This window comes from Ambystoma mexicanum, chromosome 7q (assembly GCF_040938575.1).
Source record: "Ambystoma mexicanum isolate Mex_15411 chromosome 7q, UKY_AmexF1_1, whole genome shotgun sequence".
NCBI classification, from domain to species: domain Eukaryota; kingdom Metazoa; phylum Chordata; class Amphibia; order Caudata; family Ambystomatidae; genus Ambystoma; species Ambystoma mexicanum.
Window position 1 is genome coordinate 599,956,638 of NC_090941.1, and position 17,502 is coordinate 599,974,139.

Consider the following 17,502-nt stretch of genomic DNA (forward strand, 5'->3'; position numbering starts at 1 on the left):
GTAGAAAAACCCCCGGAGCTGCGACTGCAAGGAAGTTTCCGGTAGGGTCCAGAAGCTGAGTGCACCATTTTCCAGCGAAGAAATGCAGAAGGCACCGATGCAGGGCTCTTGAGGACACACTACCGTACGGGGATGGTTCCAGCAACAATCACCTCACATGGGAGACAGCAGGAGTATCTCCAGAACGTATCCCTGGATACTAGGACACTGAAACTTGGCAGGAAGGCGACGTGTAGGACTAGCTGACTACCGAGGTTCCAGGCAAAACCATGGAACAGTGACGCTTCTGGCACTGTAGCCCAAAACAGAGCTGGTCAGTCCACGGGTGGTTCAGGGACACTTCCAAAGGCTCCACGCTGTAGGATCGTGAAAAGGCGTCCCACTAGTCCAAAGGGTCCAAGGACCAGCAAGGGTAGCATCAAGAATGGTCGGTAGGCCTCCTCAGGATTTGTCCTTGGGTCTTCTGTTGTCTGTAGAGCTACACAGGATACTTGGCTCCTCTTCTGATCTGATGGCATGGCAGCAGGACTCTTCTTACTCTAAATTCAGGTGAGTGATTAAACCTGGCCCACCAATAGCAAGGATCTGCACCACTCAGACACCAGCAGTGGTCCGATCAGGGACCAATGTGGGGCTGATTCAATCATGCATACAGACTAGACTCACTGGCACCAGTTTGTCCCAGCCCACTTCCTGGGTCCATACACAAAATGCCAAGCACAAGCCCACGAAAACAGCAGCTTTTCTAGGCAGTTGTACTGTATTGTATTGTAATTGTCATTTATATAGCGCTACTTCCCCATTTGTATAGCCTCAATGCAATTTGTGATTGGAACGCCCTCTGGGTACCGAAGTCAGGTATGGGAAAGCCTGAAGAGTTTAATTTAAGATGCTTATGTGCATTTTGCCAGGATTAGGATTTAGGTGGGCTGGCTAGGCTCCAGTAAGCAACCCAGAGGTCAGGCATGTGGGCAGGTGCTGTCAGTGGTTGAGGCAGACGGCTAGTGCGGAGACTCAATGTGTGCCCAGCTAGACCGAAATTTGTCATAGGTTGTCACTGCATACTAATGGCAAGGGTATTGAGGCATGTCTGTAGTTTCAATGCACATGGCTTTGCAAGCAGCAGACTGGATTTGACATAGCCATAGCTGCTTTCTAGAATGCATGGATGGGAGCTGTGCCTGCGGTATGTGTCCACAGACGTGGTGCACTTCATACATACCTTAAACTCGAACTGAGTTTATCTTTGTCGCTTTCCTAGGCGATTGGCTGGTTTCGCCAACTGACATCCAGCTAGATTTGAGAACTTTAGCAGTGGGAGAGGTGCCTACGTTTGAGACACAGCAGCAAGTCGAGGAAGAACACCCAAGTGTGAGACAAGGCAGCAAGTGGAGAACTACCTAGCCCTGAGAAACACCCAGGTCCGAGACAGAGCAGTACTTGGAAGTGTGCCCAAATATGAGACGCAGCGGTAAATGGCAAACCACTTAGATTTGAGACACTTGATCAGTGGGAGAAACACCTAAGTTTGAGACACACCTAGATAAGAGGGAGCAGAGTAGTGGAGTGGCAACTTGAATCAAATAAATGGAGAAACACCTAAATTCGAGCCACCCGAGCATTGGGAGAAACGCCCAGATCTGAGTCACAGTAGTAAACGGAGAAACCTCCAAATTTGAGACTCATTAGTAAATGGAAAGACACCAACATTTGGGATACAGTAGTAAATGGAAAAACACCAAGTTTGAGACTCATTAGTAAATGGAGAAATGTCTAAATTAGAGATACAGTAGTAAACACATGACCATAAAAAGAGAATTCCTGACCTGAGAAGGAAGGAAGAAGACCAAAGAGCAAGCAATACATTTTGTGGCACAGCCACCTTTGGCCACTAGCTACTGTTGGTAGCCAGTGAATGTGAATGTGCTAACTAAAGATATAGCAGAAATTGTAAAAATGTAACTGCTGCCAGCAGCCTACCTTTAGACACATTTAAAAGTAACCAAAAATCCCTTTGGTAAAAGTCTAGGGTGATACAAAAGTATCCCCATTGCACTGTATTGAAAGCTGCTGTGTGCAATATGAAATAGTTACCCAAACAGGTAAGCTGTCAAGACAGTTTCCCAGTACTGACATTCTGAAGAACTGCTCGGTTTCCACATAAAAAATGTGCAAAAAGGCCTGCGAAGGGAAGCTGAAGGCTTCACTTCTCTGCAAAAAGTCACGACAAGGTGTAAAACAAAAGCAACACATTTGGGGCACATAGAATATGGAGGGAAAGCTGCCTAAAAGAGAAATCTTTCCTAACACCACCAGAAGCCCGTTACAAACAAGTTAAGATATTGTACTTGTGGCTGGTTCCCATCATTCTCCAGCATGGGGTCTGGCATGGATTCACATGCTCATGAATATTCCCTGTCGTCAGGCCGGGAATCCTCGGTATAGAAAAAATCAGTATCAGTTTCGTTTCTGATCTGTCTTTCTCAGTAGTAACTAATCACTGGTCTCTGGGTCATACTGCCCCCAGTCAATGACTGCCCTCTCCCTAAGCCCCGCCCCTGGCAGCCATCCTCAGATTTTTACTGCACGTTCAAGTGTTGGGAGTCCTCGTGCTTAGCTCTCGAGCTTTTGCTGCTTTTTCGCGCTTTTTCCAGAGATTTTCTCATTTTTTCGGTTAAATAGAGCCTCAAGCTCCACCGTTTCTACTTCCGATCAACGGGGATCCGTTTCGGAGTTTCTACGCCCCTCAAGGGTGAAGATTTCGTCGAGTTACGCTTTTGGAGGATTCCAGAAGTTCCGATGCCTACCCCGGACATGGCCCAGGAGAAAGGGAGCTCGATGCCCGGGAAGCTATTCAGGACCTGCCCTGGATGCCAGCTTCAGAATGTTTTCAAGGAGGACGAGCATTCGTTATGCCTCTACTGTCTCCATGAGGACAAGACGCACAAGGAAAAGGACTGCGTGTTTTGTGGAAACATGTCGGAGCGGACCATGAAGGATCGCCACCTCTGTCTCGCCAACTGGCTGGAAGGTAAGAGCCCACCAGGCGAGAAGAAGAAGAAGAAGTCCGAGCAGTCTTCTAAGTCCTGTGAGGGTGCTCCGGCGACGGGGGCCCAACAAAAGGCTAAGCACCGCAAGTCCGCGGGCACCGGGAGCGCCGAACGGTCGGGCTCCTTGGCTGCCAGGCAGGGCGCACCCTCCCCGGCGCCATCGACCACGAGCCAACGCTCTGGCTCGGGTAAGAGGAAGTCCGAGAACCCGGCGAAGCTTCTGGAGAGGCCCCGGTCGATCTCGAAGATTCCGGCAGAGGGGGAGCGAGGCTCGGACCCTCCCCCCAAGGTGAAGGCCTCAGGCGTACAGAAGGTGACGTTGGCCTTAATTCACCCTGCTAAGACCTCGATTGAGGATATCGCCGCGGCCCTGGCTCAGCCTGTGGAGGCTACACCAGTGGAGGCGCCCTCAGGTACCAGAGTCTCCCTGCCACCGCGGAGGGAGTCGTCTTTCAGGCCCATCGAGAAGACCCCCACGAAGTCCTCGTTGGAAAGGGGGCAGAGGGGGTGGTGACCGTCGTGGATACGGACACGACCTCTGAAGAGGAGCTCATCCAAGTCGTGGAGGAGACCCAGCCCATCGGGAGGTATCCCAACGAGGGCGACGGTGACGCAGACGAGGCTCCTCAAGAGCCCTTGCTCCTGTCGTTTCCGGCGCCGCAGGACACCTCGGCGGCCATTTTGTCAGCCATCCAGTCCTTATGCTCGGAGATAAGGACTAGGTTGCCCCTTCCCCCGACGGAGGAGCCTGAGCCAGACCCAACGGAGGAACCGGAGCCAGGACCTTCGGGGAGCCCACCGCTTAAGAGGAGGAGGACGCATCCTAGGCCTCCTCTCCCGCCTCTGCGGCCTTCTCTGCCTTCCCCCGGTCCACTACCCATGGGGATGATACAGGCATGGACACGACTATGACGGGTACGGATGACGACGGAGGCGACGACGGGACGTGTCGCCCCCTGCCCGGGCGTCCCCGCCCAACGAGATTGGATCCTTCCATGCAATGATCTCCAGGGCATCAGAACTCTTCCAGCTCTGCCCCGAGGAAAAGAAGGAGGGGTTCCTTTACCAGCGGCGCAAGGCTAAAAGGAAGACGGTCCTCACCGTACCGCTTCTTGATGACATCTGGGATGAGGGGCTCGCCCTCCTCAAGAACCCTGCTAAGGCTCCTGCGAAGAGGGGCCGGTACGAGAAGAAGTACCGGGTCCCCGACGCTGCCCCCTTGTGCCTTAGGGCGCAACCTACCCCGGACTTGGTCGTTTCGGCGGCGGCCAAGAAGAAAGCGGGGGGGCATCGGCCTCGACTTCAACCTCCCCTCCGGACGGCGAGGGTAGGAAGCTGGATGCAATGGGACGACGGGTCATCTCATCTGCAGCGACAACCATCAAGGCGGCCAACGCCCTGGCCATCGTAGCCCGCTACGACAGGAAGTTGTGGTTCAAGATCGCCCCTCTGTTGGACTTCCATCCGGAGGCCCCTCAGGTATTGCCGTACCTACTGTCTTTGGCCAAGGCTGGCCTATCTCACGCTTCCATCAAGGTACATCTGGCTGCCGTCTCACGTTACACCAGAACTACAGGACGGGCGTCCTTGTGGTCTCATCGTCTGGTGAAGGAATTTATGAAAGGACTGTTCCGATCATTCCCGGCGGTGAAGGCCCCTGCCCCGGCATGGGAGCTCAACGTGGTGCTAACTAGGCTCATGGGGGCCCCATTCGAGCCTATGCATACAGTGCCGTTGAAGTTTCTGTCGTGGAAGACCGCATTCCTCATGGTCATCACCTCTGCACGATGAGTGGGAGAGATCCAGGCCCTGTCTTGCAAGCCTCCATATTTGACTTTTCACGACACGAGAGTGGTGCTGAGGACGCACCCCTCTTTCATGCCCAAGGTGCCGTCGGACTTCCACCTCAACGAGCCCTTGGTGTTGCCAGTTTTCTTCCCGTCGCCTTCGTCGCCGGCTGAGAGGACTCTGCACTCGCTGGATGTGGCTAGAGCGCTGAAGTTCTATGTGGATCGCACAAAGAGTTTTCAGAAGACATCACAGCTGTTTGTGAACTTTGGACCTGTGAATCAAGGGAAGGCTCTCTCGAAGACTTCCATTTCCAGATGGCTCTCCGGCTGCATCATGCACTGTCACCGGTTGGCAAAGCGACCGTTGCCAGGCCGTCCGAGGGCCCATTCGACCAAAGCTATCGCTGCTACTACAGCGTTCCTGTCTGGTATGCCCCTGCTCGACATCAGCAGGGCTGCTACGTGGAGGTCGACGCACACCTTCACGAGATTCTACTGCATTCGACCGGGATTCCAGGGAGGAGTCCAGAGTCGGCCAGGCAGTGCTGCGCAACCTGTTCGCCTAAGGTGAGCCTGGTGAGGAGGTAAGAGTTGCTTAATGTTGAGTTGTTGTATTGCTTGATATTGAGCCTCGTGCCACCTCCCGTGGTTGTGCATGTGTATGCTGCTATGTATTCTTATATTCATGAGCATGTGAATCCATGCCAGACCCCATGCTGGAGAAGGAACAAGTTACTTACCTGTAACTGTTGTTCTCCAGCATGGATCTGGCATGGATTCACATGCGAACCCTCCCGCCTACCCCTCTGCGGCTCTTCACTTGGTCATACTGCCACTTCACGTGCTACCAAATCTGAGGATGGCTGCCAGGGGTGGGGCTTAGGGAGAGGGCAGTCATTGGCTGGGGGCAGTATGACCCAGAGACCAGTGATTGGTTACTACTGAGAAAGACAGGTCAGAAACGAAACTGATACTGATTTTTTCTATACCGAGGATTCCCGGCCTGACGACGGGGAATATTCATGAGCATGTGAATCCATGCCAGACCCATGCTGGAGAACAACAGTTACAGGTAAGTAACTTGTTCCTACTGCTGCATCTGCATTAGTTACCTGAATTGTTTGGTTCAGTTATTTGATGAAGTATATTAAGTGAACATACTGGTGATTGTATAGATTTGTATTATAGAGTAGTGTGTGCTAGTTCTACCTGCGAGTTTCATGTTTCAGTGTGTTCTGTAAGGAACGCATGGTGACGATAGTAAGACAGACATAAGTGACCATAGTTCAAGGGTGTTTATTGAACATTTTGCAGGGGTGTGATAAACGCCTATCTAAAGCTAAATCTAAAGATGGGAGCAAGCTATGACCATCAAATAATAAAGAAGGCAGTCCTATTGGAGTCTTGTCAACATAAACAGGCCTGTACCAAAAAACCTATCGCCAATCCTTACTACTAAGTTACAAATAGTGTGGGGGTGAAGTTCATGAAAAAGAAAAAGTGTTCACAAAATGATAAATCGGGATAGTTGGGCCGTTGGCCTTCCTTCCCCACGTTTTCAGCACGGGGCAAGGCGGTTCACTCGAGCAAAGCACACACTCTGGCTTCTGCTGCACGAGGATACCGTTCCAGTTTCACAGTTCACAAAACTGAAGACCACCTGTGTCCAAGGGGGTAATTCATGGATTTTTTGCGCTAACAAAAACAGGATTTGTGCGCCATTCTGCCCGCAAATCCCCATTTGTTAAACGGGGATTTGCGGGCAGAATGGCTCACAAATCCCGTTTTATTTTCTGCGCAAATAATCCATGAATTACCCCACAAGTCTCTTTACTTCTCACCAGTCTCTTGACGCAGAGGGCCTTCTGTAACAGAAACGACACGCACATGTTCTCTTTAGCGTTCCCAGTATTCAATTTGGGCAACCCTGGATCCCCTCTCAGCCAGTCTCAGAACCTTTTCACAAATAAAAAGTTCAACGTTTGATCCCCCCGTTCCAAGCACAGATCCCTTTCCAAAACAAGGTTCAATTAGTCTCCCTCAGCAGGGCTCAGACCAATTGGATTTACTTTAAACTATCACAGACTTTCAAATGTGCACTGGGTTTAGCTTGACCCGTTGAATGACCACTTCGATTTTAATATTTCTTTCACACTCAGCATCATTTGGATACCTAACAGTGACTTCCGAATGCCCACGTGGTGCCGGTCCACTCTGTGTATGGTATCTTTTCTTGGTTTCTCCAGGGTTCAATTATGAACTTCAAGTAATTCTTTTTGGCTTTCAATTAGTCATGTCGCTCATTCCAAACGCTTGACACACTGTTCCCTTTATACAATGTTGCCACTTGCAACCTTGGTTCAAAACACAAGCTGGTTTGGTATCAGTCTCTCTGACTCACCAGCTGTATTGCTTTTTCTGACGCCGCTTTGTTTGTTGTAGGAGCCAAGGACAGTACCACGGCAGCAATTGCTCCTCCCCGCCTTGGTTATTGAAGCGGGAGAGCCCCGGTTACCTCTGACGCATTGTGCAGGTTTGATCAGCCTTAGTTCCTGGTCTTCAGTTTCTTACTTTCCAGGGTTCTTGAAAGTAAGTCTTTATAGGTCAAGGGTGCGCCCCCTCTTGCAACCCTCTCCGGTCTCGCCATCTTTCTCCTTGTATTAAACTGCCATCTTGGAACTGCTGTTTCCGCATGTGTTTTGCCTCGCTCAGAGTGTGCTTTGGTGCTCTGCCTTTTATCCGTGTGGGGAAGTAATGGAAGTCAGGTGTGTGTAATGATCCGTAATTGCCTGACCTTGCCTGGCCGTGGTGTTGGGACATATCGGGTAAAGTGCTCTGGTGTAAGTCCGTTGTCGCTCACGGTGAACTCTCCGTGAGAAAGTGTTTGTGTTGGGAAAGGGGGGGCGAGTTGGGTTCCTAGGTATCCTACCTGGTTGCATGGAGAAAAGGTGTTACAGGGAAGGAGATACCACATCTTGCCGTCCATTGTCCCACTTCCACTCCCCGAAGACCCCTCATCCAGGTGATCCTCCTGCACTGGTCCACCCCCAGGAACTGGATCCAAAAGCGATGGCCGTGTCCTGGCCACCTGGATGACAGATCCCTGGGGACTAGATGGTGAGACACCTTGAGGTGTTTCACAGTTTTAAAGGCCTAAATTAATAACTGTAGTGTTATAATTGACCATCTAAATTGAATTATTGTGTGCTATCTTGTGTGGACTCATTAGGGGCTGCTGACTCCACTCAGACTCTCCTGAGACTAAGCCTCGACTGCTCATCTGTGCACCTTGATTGAGTTTTGGCTAACCTCTCAGAGCTCCCGGTTCAGTATAACTAGGTTTGCCTCCTAAAATCTGTCCACCAGGCCAGATTCTAGAAATCTATCTTAGCCAGCCCAGTCATTTGATGCATATCGCAGATCTGCCACTTCTTTGTAATTCTTTAAAGACTTGTCTTTTTTCTACTTGGGGAGTGCCTCTACTGTTTTGCTTTATGTGCCTTTCATTTTGCATCAATATACCAGTAATAGTAGTGGAAGTAATACTTTACGAGAGGAAATAAATAGAATTCGCTTTAGAAACGGGTTTGGAGGATAGGAAACTATGCATTATGAAATAGTAGTCACTACTGTGAATCATTGTCTTAAATGGCCATTTACTGTTCGTGTGAGAGCAGCAGCTGTCCAGAGCACAATGATTGAAAGGGGGGCGTGGCTAGGACGGCCATGTAAAGGGACATGCTCCGGAGGAGCTCCTTCGATCCTGTATTGATCTTGGGGAAAAAGTGCGCGCACGGATGCCTGCCAGCACTGTGAATTAACATCCGTGACCATGAAGGTGGGGGCCGTACTCGCTGAACTTTTGGTGCATATGGGATGCACGGACACAAAGTTATACCCCTTTGTATAACTGCGGTCCCCGACTCGAAAAATGGAAACAAAATGGCCGCAGGAACAAAGGGATCATCGAGGGTCATGGGCGCGCTGCAGCGATAACTGACGGAAGGATCAGTCGGTACCTGTAATGGATTTCAGGATCCTGTTTTAAGCAATAGACCCGAAGGGGCCGTGGTGTGGAGAAGAGGAGGAAAGAAGGCAAACTGCCCAGGCCGTGCTTATGCTTTGCGAGCCGAGGGACAAGATCGAGACAGCAAGACGCCTGAAGAGGCGTGCGCCCGGAGCCCGAATGCACATAGATGGTAACTGACGAGACCCGCTGAGCGAACTCACGGCTGATTCTGAGCCCGCAGTGAAGTCAGACTGAACTTGGAAGGTGCCCATGGAGTAAGGCAGAGACCGGAGTCACGACACCGAGAGTGCGCAAGTACGTGGGTGGACACAGCCCACTCTAACTGTGAGGCGAGCGACCAAGACACACATGGGCATAGCCACTACGGCCCTATACTGCCAAGAGTGGCCTGGGGACAACACGGCAGGATATCTAATAAAGTTGTTAGACCCAGGACCAAACAGCCAACGATGGAGGCCTACACCAAGACGCCCCAGGTGCAGAGGGAGGCAAAAGCAAGGAGACCCCCACCACAGAGGCGGAGGCACCGGGCACGATCCAGGAGGTGCTAGCAGCAATTGCAGACTTGAAAGTGGCCTGGGAGACTAAACTGGGCCTGGCAATGATCGAACTGAAAGTGGGCCTGGACCTCAAGATTGGTGCGGTCCAAGAGGGAGTGAACCTGCTGAGACAGGACGTGCGGACGATTGCGGAGCGCACCGGGAACTTGGAGAAGGATATGGCCCTAAATACTGCGGCGTGTGCCGCACATGGATCTGAGCTACATGCCCTTGTGCAGCGGGTGGGCAACCTGGAGGACACAGCGGAGGAGGCGGAAGGGCGGGCCAGACGAAACAACATACAAATTGTGGGCTTGCCGGAAGGAATGGAGGGGCCCAACCCAACAGAATATGTGGAAACCATACCATGCTCCTGTAGGAGATAACTGGCGGAGCGCTGACCCAGGGGTTCGCGGTTGAAAGGGTGCACAGGGAACAACCCGGAAAAATTCGGAACTATCGAGACAGGGAGAAGATACTCGAATTTTCTCGGAAGGGAGGAACGATCGAAAGGGGGTCATCAAAAAGCACGGCATAGCCGGACTATATGCTGCACGTACAGCGTAGCAGGATGAACTTTGGGTCGGTGAAAAGAAGATTAAAAGAAGCAGGCCATCGTTATATGTTGCTTTACCCAGGCAAGTTGAAAGTGTTCTACAAGAACAAATCCCTGTTCTTTAAGACGCCGAAGGATGCGATGGAATGGCTGGATATGCAGGGCCGCCCTCAGGAACCGGATATCCAGATGGGGGCTGCAGAAGATAAGTAGCACGCAGCTATGTCCACCTTGGGGACATGGCTAGGACATTGACACTTTAATATAGAGTTAAATTAAGCTTGTGGGGAGTGCGCTGCAAGATAGGCTGGCGGGATCCGCTGGGCACAACAACCCTAAATAGATAAGTGGGAGCACCTAGGAGGCATCCCTTGAACCCACTAGTAGTACACCTAGTTACGTCACTGTTAGATCGGTGACGCCCCGTGGGGTCCTAGTCCTTGGACGCTAGATGGGACCAGACGCGGGTGGGCCTGAGATCCAGGGATGGAGCTGGGCATTTGTTGGGGTAGGGTAGGGTGGGGGGAGGGGTTGGGTTGTGTGCAGTGGGGTGGAGTTGAGGTACAGAGGGGCGGGGGAATTGTTGAGGCTGGGAAGGGTAAGAGTCGGTAAACGGGCCATCATGGGAAGCATCGGAGGGAGGAGTGGATTGGGAGCACACCGATTAGATGGCATCGGGTAATCTTAGAGTGGTGACCTGGAATGTGCGGGGCCTAAACAGCTACTTAAAACGCAACAAAGTGATGTTGTACCTAAAAAGGATGCGTATTGATATAGCCTTGCTACAAGAGACCCACCTCACGAAGGAGAAGCTGTAGGTGGTCAGGAGAAAATGGAGGGGTAGTGTCATGGGGGCCACGTATTCGACATATGCAAGAGGGGTGGTCACATGGGTGGCACCGCACATGCCGTTCCAGGTGCTCAGTTCGACAATAGACCCAGAGGGCAGAATGGTGGTGGTAATGGGACTCCTGAAGAACAGAGAGGTGCACATTATCAATTTGTACGCCCCTAACCATGATACGGCGGCTTACTTTAGGTCCCTATACAGTAAGATTAGCCCCCTGGTGGGTAGCGCGATAGTGTGGGGAGGGGACTTTAATTGTACCCTGAATCCTAGAATAGACAGGTCAGATGACATATCAGGGAAGCCAGCGCCAGCGGCCAAAAAGCGCTGGGGACAATGTTGGAAGACCTAGGTCTAGTGGATGTTTGGAGGAAGATGCATCCATTGGATAGACAATACTCGCACTACGCAGCACCACATGACTTGCACATGAGGCAGCACCACATGACTTGCACACGAGGCTAGACTATGTGTTTAAAGCTGCCGAGATATTGGGAGAAATGATGGGAGCGGAATATAAGGCTCGGGTATTATCCGATCATTTGCCTTTGGTCGTAGAGTGGCGATATCAACCCCCCAGGGCGCCCATCCCGACATGGAGACTCAGAACTGAGGCGTTACAAGATGCAGGGTTTCGAGAAGACCCGAGGGAGGCCATCGAGGAATATTTTGAAACTAACACGGGCAGTGTACGCTCTGTGGGTACAGTATGGGAGGCGTCTAAGGTGGTGGTGCGGGGGGTTGCTATATATCAAAATCTAAAGGGCTCCAAGGGGGCATTGAACGGGAACATCAGGAATCAGAAAGAAAGCTGGAGGGTCTTATGCAAAATGAGGAGATTACCCAGGAGAACAGTGCCAAGATAAAAGACTTACAGTTAACCTGCAGTGGACTCTGGGATAGATTATGCAAATTAAATTACAAGAAATACACAGAGAGGCTACATGCAGGTGGGGGGGGGGGTAAACTGGGTAGATTGCTGTTGCTGGCCTGGCTGTACAAGAGTGAGACCCCCCCGCTCAGTGATTAGAGAGATCAGGGATGCGGAAGGCCGAACCGGTAACACCCAGGAGGGGGTAAATGAGGAGTTCCTCAAGTATTATAGACAACTATATGAGGACACAGGGGAGGATACGAACCAAGACATACTGGGAACAATAGAGGATATAGGGCTGCCCACCCTGGATGACCTAGAACGTACGGATCTGGATGCCCCTATCACCTCGGACGAACTGGAAGTGGTGATCCAACATCTGCCCACATGTAAAGCGCCTGGGTCAGATGGGTTGCCTTGCGAGTTTTACAAGACATATAAGCAGGAGCTACTCCAGCCGTTGCTTGACATGTTTAATGAAGCCTACGAGCTGGAGGAACTGCCACCGTCCCTCAGCGAGGCAGTGATCATCCCACTTCTGAAACCAGGCAAGCCGGCCATGGAGTGCGGGTCCTATGGACCCTTGTCCATGCTCAATCAGGACAGTAAAATACTCACGGCAGTGCTAGCCAATAGGCTAAAGAGGGTGATTGGTAAGTTGATACACCCAGATCAGACGGGCTATGACCCTGGTAGGAATATCACAGACAACCATAGGAGGCTATACCATATCATTGATTACACCGGGGAGGACTCGGGCGAGTTGGCTATCGTGTCGCTAGACGCGGTCAAAGCCTTTGATTCGGTGCGGTGGCCCTGGTTGAAAGCGACCCTGAAAGGATACGGAATGGGACCTCGATACATCAGGTCGGTTCAGTTGTTATATAGCACCCCGGTAGTGAGAGTTAAAACGGGATCCACAATTTCAGACAAATGGCAACTCAGCAGGGGGACCAGACAGGGATGCCCCTGGTCACCCATGTTATACATACTGGCACTTGAGCTGCTAGCAATATGACTGCGACAACAATACGGGGAGGTGGGGATTCGTACGATAAGTGGCATGCACCTGATATCGCTGTATGCAGATGACATGCTCCTCTATTTGTGCTACCCGGAGGAAAACCTGCAATATGTATTGGAGATGATGGATCGTTATGCCACCCTCTCGGGCATATCGGTGAACCCCGGGAAGTCTAGTTTGTTCCCCTTGGGAAGGTATAAGAGTGTCCCATTGGAGAGGCTGCCTATCCTGCAAATACCCTGGCAACCTGAGACATTTAGGTATCTGGGAGTAAACATTTATCATAGGATAGAAACAGAGCACAAACATAACACAGAGAAAGCGATCGAGGGAGTTAAGAATAGTATGGTGTTCTGGTCTAGATTACCCCTATTTATGATGGGGAGAGCAGCTCTGCTCAAAATGGTGGTTTTGCCCAGACTCTTACATTTTTTTGTAAATGTCCCGTATTTGATTCCCAGAAGCTTTTTCAAGAGACTTCATGGTATGTGCAGGAGCTTCATATGGGGCAACTCCAGGAACAGAGTAGCCCTGTGGCCAGGGGGGGCATAAACTTGCCGAACTTTGAGCTTTATTATCTGGCGGGGCAGCTGTTGTTTGTGGCCAGGTGGTTGTAGTCAGAGGACTCGGCAGAAGCTAGACTTTGGCTCCATACTTTGTGAGAGAGACGGTGTGGCTACAAAAGAGTAAACTGGTGGAAAGAGGGAGACTATTGGAGCTGGGTTGGGAGGTCTGGCGCAGTACGTGGAGAATGGTTGGTAATCCGGATCCGCTCTCCCAGCAGGTTGCGCTGGTGGTGCTGTGTGGAAACGACTCTCAATTGCTTGAGGTAGTCTGTAGATACTGGGAACCGATGGGCTTGGCCACCCTCTGGGATATATGGCAGGAAGGGGAGGTATTGGAATTCCAGAGTTTGCAGGAGGAGACAGGGGTGCATAGAGGCCAATATATAACTTACACCAGACTCGCGAAATGGGTGAGGGAGAGGTGGCCTGAGACGGTGCTGGCGGAAGAACCTGATGCCGCCCTGGAAACGATGTACTATGTCTCAGAGGGCGGGCACGAAATATCCAGGGTATACGAGCTCCTGAGAGCAAAGGCTGGGAAGGAGCTGCTTCAACTAAGGCAGGACTGGGAGGAGGAGGTAGGAGGACCCATGACAGATGGGCAATGGGAGAGAGTTCAAAGGTACCATAAAAAGGTGTCCCAAAATGCGAGACTCCAACAGATCCAGGTGTATGTCACCCATATGGCTTATCTGACCCCTGGGAAAATAGCCAGATTTGGAGGCTCGGCCACACAGAAATGCCCCAGGTGCGGGGAGGTGGAAGCAGGGTTGCTACACATGTTCTGGGCCTGTCCCAAGGTGCACAGATTCTGGGACGAAATAAAGACTAAGATGGCCGGTGGGGGCGTGGTGCTGGATGTGGGGTCGGCTTGGGCATGCATGCTCGGGATTTTTCCCAGGCCACGCAATCTAAAGCACATAAGCAAGATGAAGGACCTGGCTTACATCCTGGCCAAGCGTAGGATCGCAATGGGCTGGAAGGCGGCTCACAGACCCTGGGTGGAGACATGGTGGGCGGACCTCCTGAGATGGGCGGAAGCAGAATCAGTAGTATGGTTTGAAGCCGTTACCAGGGGGGCTGAGGAGGAAGTGGGCCCCTTGATAGCCTGGCGACAATTAGTGACCTCTAAGGTAAACCCTCACCAGGTTAACTATGAAACAGAAGTCTCGGACGAGTCTACAAGCACTACGATTCCCGAAAACGCTCCTGTAGATGAAGTTTGTGGGGTGGGTGGAGGGAGGACGGAGAATAACACTGTATAATGTGACGGTTTGATATTGATTATGTATGTCCCGAAAAGCTGTATTGTTTGTTGGTTTTGTTTGTTTAAAATAATAAAAACATTTTTTTTAAAAAAATGATTGAAAGGGACTAAGCATTCAGATAACATGCCTGGTCCACCTTGGGGAGAGGTTCAGAGCCAGCACTTTGATTGGCCTACCCATAAGAGCTAGGGGTTTGAGTAGTACACCAAACCCAGAGAGAGCTAAAGAGCAACAGTCCGGAAACAACTGCTATCAAGGTAGCTGAACACTATATCCCATCAGGATTGTATGGGTCATTATATATTTAATGAATCAAGCTCGGTGTACCATTTCCCTTGTACTGTACACTGAACCCAAAGAAGTGAGCCAGAGACTTCCTACCTAGAAGAATCACAAGTAGTGAGCTTAGAGCGTTATCCCGAAGACCTTTTTGGTGAGAAAGCATAATGGGCGTGTTATCCAGGATAACGCACCTAGCATGCTTAGTCTCCAAAACAAAATCAAGAAATGTGCTAACCACTGAATCACTGTGACTGTTATTAGAGTTCCAGAGGGGCCCTGGTATTCCTAATAAGTAGGTGGGCTGAATGCACTGTCATTTTGTACTGCGGGTCGCCTCCAAACTAACCAGCAAACATGACAAAAGTAGTCTAAAAAGGAGTTTACACCAGGTAAGAAGTAACACAATTTATTCTGGTCCCAAGCACAGCTGGGAAAGCAAAATTCAAACAGAATGCGCAACAGAACTGCATAAAAGCGCTGTCAGTGGTACGCACAAAAACAAAAGCTTTTATCTCATAAACTAATTATCATCAAAACACATTGTAATATATGGTCATTCCTCCAGGGGAGGCTGATTGGCAGGATTGTGTCATTCCTCTATAGATGGACATAAATTATCTTTAAATGATTGGGTCCCGCAAACCTTGCTACACCACCCTTGTCCACCCTTGTGACGTCACAACTCAACCCCCAATTCCCACATGATAATGCCAATTCATTGAAACATTTGAAAGTATCCAGCCATTTTATTGCAAACAAAACAGAGTGGTACATAACAGAGCTAACAAAAACACAGAAACACACACAAAAAATTAAATAAAAATATAAAGGGTAGTTTTGGTAAGGGGTTAAATGGGCCTGGATGGGGGTGGCTTTAAAAGGGTGGAAAAAAGGGCGCTTGGGGAGGGGACCCCCCAAATAAAAATGAAGTGTTTTTCTGTGCTTTGCCCGCAATGAAATTTACCACTCTAATTGTGGTTGGTAAGATAACATATAACCCATTTGAGATGACCAGCAGATCTTTATTCTTCTGCCGCCGGTCATCTCCATCTTCTCATTGGAATGCATTTGATCATGACGCTGCCAGAGCCTTGGACCACAGACAAGTTACTGTTTTAATGTCGCATTTTAGGCACTCTTCGAATTTCCTCCCAGGCTAATTTGAAACCTAAGGGGCAATTTGAAACCGCCATGGACATTTTGAAACAGTCAGAACACCAGCTTCATTAACTAATATGGTGAATTATAAAATGGTTGGACATTCACTGTTTTTCCATCGGACCCATTAAGCTCTGCTTCCTGGCCTTGAAAGTAACAAAAACTGTTTGCTTCCTACCGTACGATCGAGGAAATGTGTAATTTGCTGCCAGCCTCTGCAGCCACTAAGCAAGTTAATGAAATGTGAACATGTTTCTAAAAAGCATGCTTTGAGGCCTGTTCACAGCGCCTTGGTCTAAACGTTAAACTTTGTGTGCTTACCTGTATCCCAACTTTCTTGCCTATGTTATTAGCTTAAAACACCATTCTCCAGCCTAGTGCATACAACGTTGTGGCTATCAATGAAACCCCCTCCCCTTTTAATGGGATAATCCCGCAGCTAGTACGTTTGCGCCTTTTTACTATGACGAACTTGCGTTTTTACCACAAATTGCTGCCATTCATCACCTTTTCTTTTGTTAGTTACAAGCAGAAAATTACTTATAGATCTTGGATAAACTCCTAGTATTCAAATCAGTTTATCCTATTTTCATTGTGAAATCTTTAATTAACACCTTGGAATCTGCTCTTCTCTGTCACAAAGGCAATGTGGGTCTGCCACAACAATGTCTGCAAGCAGTAAACCCACAGCTTGACGACAGAGATCTTTGGCATAAGACCAGCAAAAAGAAAAACACCCTGAAAAAGGCTTTGCAGAGATCAGGAGTGACAGTGGGCTAGTGTTTGCCACTAAATTGCGATGCAGAAACGTCTCTGCTGGTGGAAGACAAAGGAACATATAAGAATGGAGCATACGCTTTTGTCTATGTTGCCTCTGACAATTGGTATGCTTTCATTCTATGAAGTCTCTGCTGTACATGCTCCACTCTCTAGCATGGTATGCCACATGTCCCATAGTACAGGGAAAGAGGATGCAGGAGTACTTGTGTTATAAGTAACTAAAGTTTTAATGTAAACATGTATTAGATTAATTTGGTTGAAAACTATCTGATACATTAATTCTCACCATTTTCTCTTCCCTAGGATACAAGGGAGGATTTTGTGTTCGAATGTGAAGCTGGTATTCCATTCCAAAGGGCCAGATTATCAATTTTCCAGTCTGCTGGCAATCCTCAATACTATGGTAAAATGCAGACCTTTAAAAGCGATGAAGATAACGGCAGCCTGATTTCACCCTGCCAGTAAGTCATATGCTGTGCATTTTGTGAGTGTTCAATGTACACCTGTTTAAGGCTACGTTCCTTAGTCTTTGCTAATTTTGCACATGCAAAAATACGCAGCTTTGCTACTTTTGTTAGGTGACTGACTTTTCATGCACCCTACTATCCTAACTACGGTTCATCAGCTTTTTGAGTAAAATGCATGGTTGTTGCCAAATTAACTCTGCTACAGACAAGACATTCACTGCTGTTAAGCATGTATGCTTATGCTTTATTTAGTATCAAAATAAACGTTATC

General features: G+C 49.6%; 1 protein-coding gene across 9 annotated transcripts in view; it reads left to right on the forward strand.

Annotated features, from left to right (window-relative positions):
* SUPT20H (SPT20 homolog, SAGA complex component) overlaps positions 1–17,502 on the forward strand; it is a 759,353-nt gene that overhangs the window by 407,448 nt on the left and 334,403 nt on the right. For all 9 annotated transcript variants that reach the window (XM_069640776.1, XM_069640779.1, XM_069640782.1 and 6 more), the window contains one exon: positions 17,068–17,225. In XM_069640776.1, the coding sequence (XP_069496877.1) occupies positions 17,068–17,225 (158 nt within the window). The remainder of the gene's footprint in view (positions 1–17,067; positions 17,226–17,502) is intronic.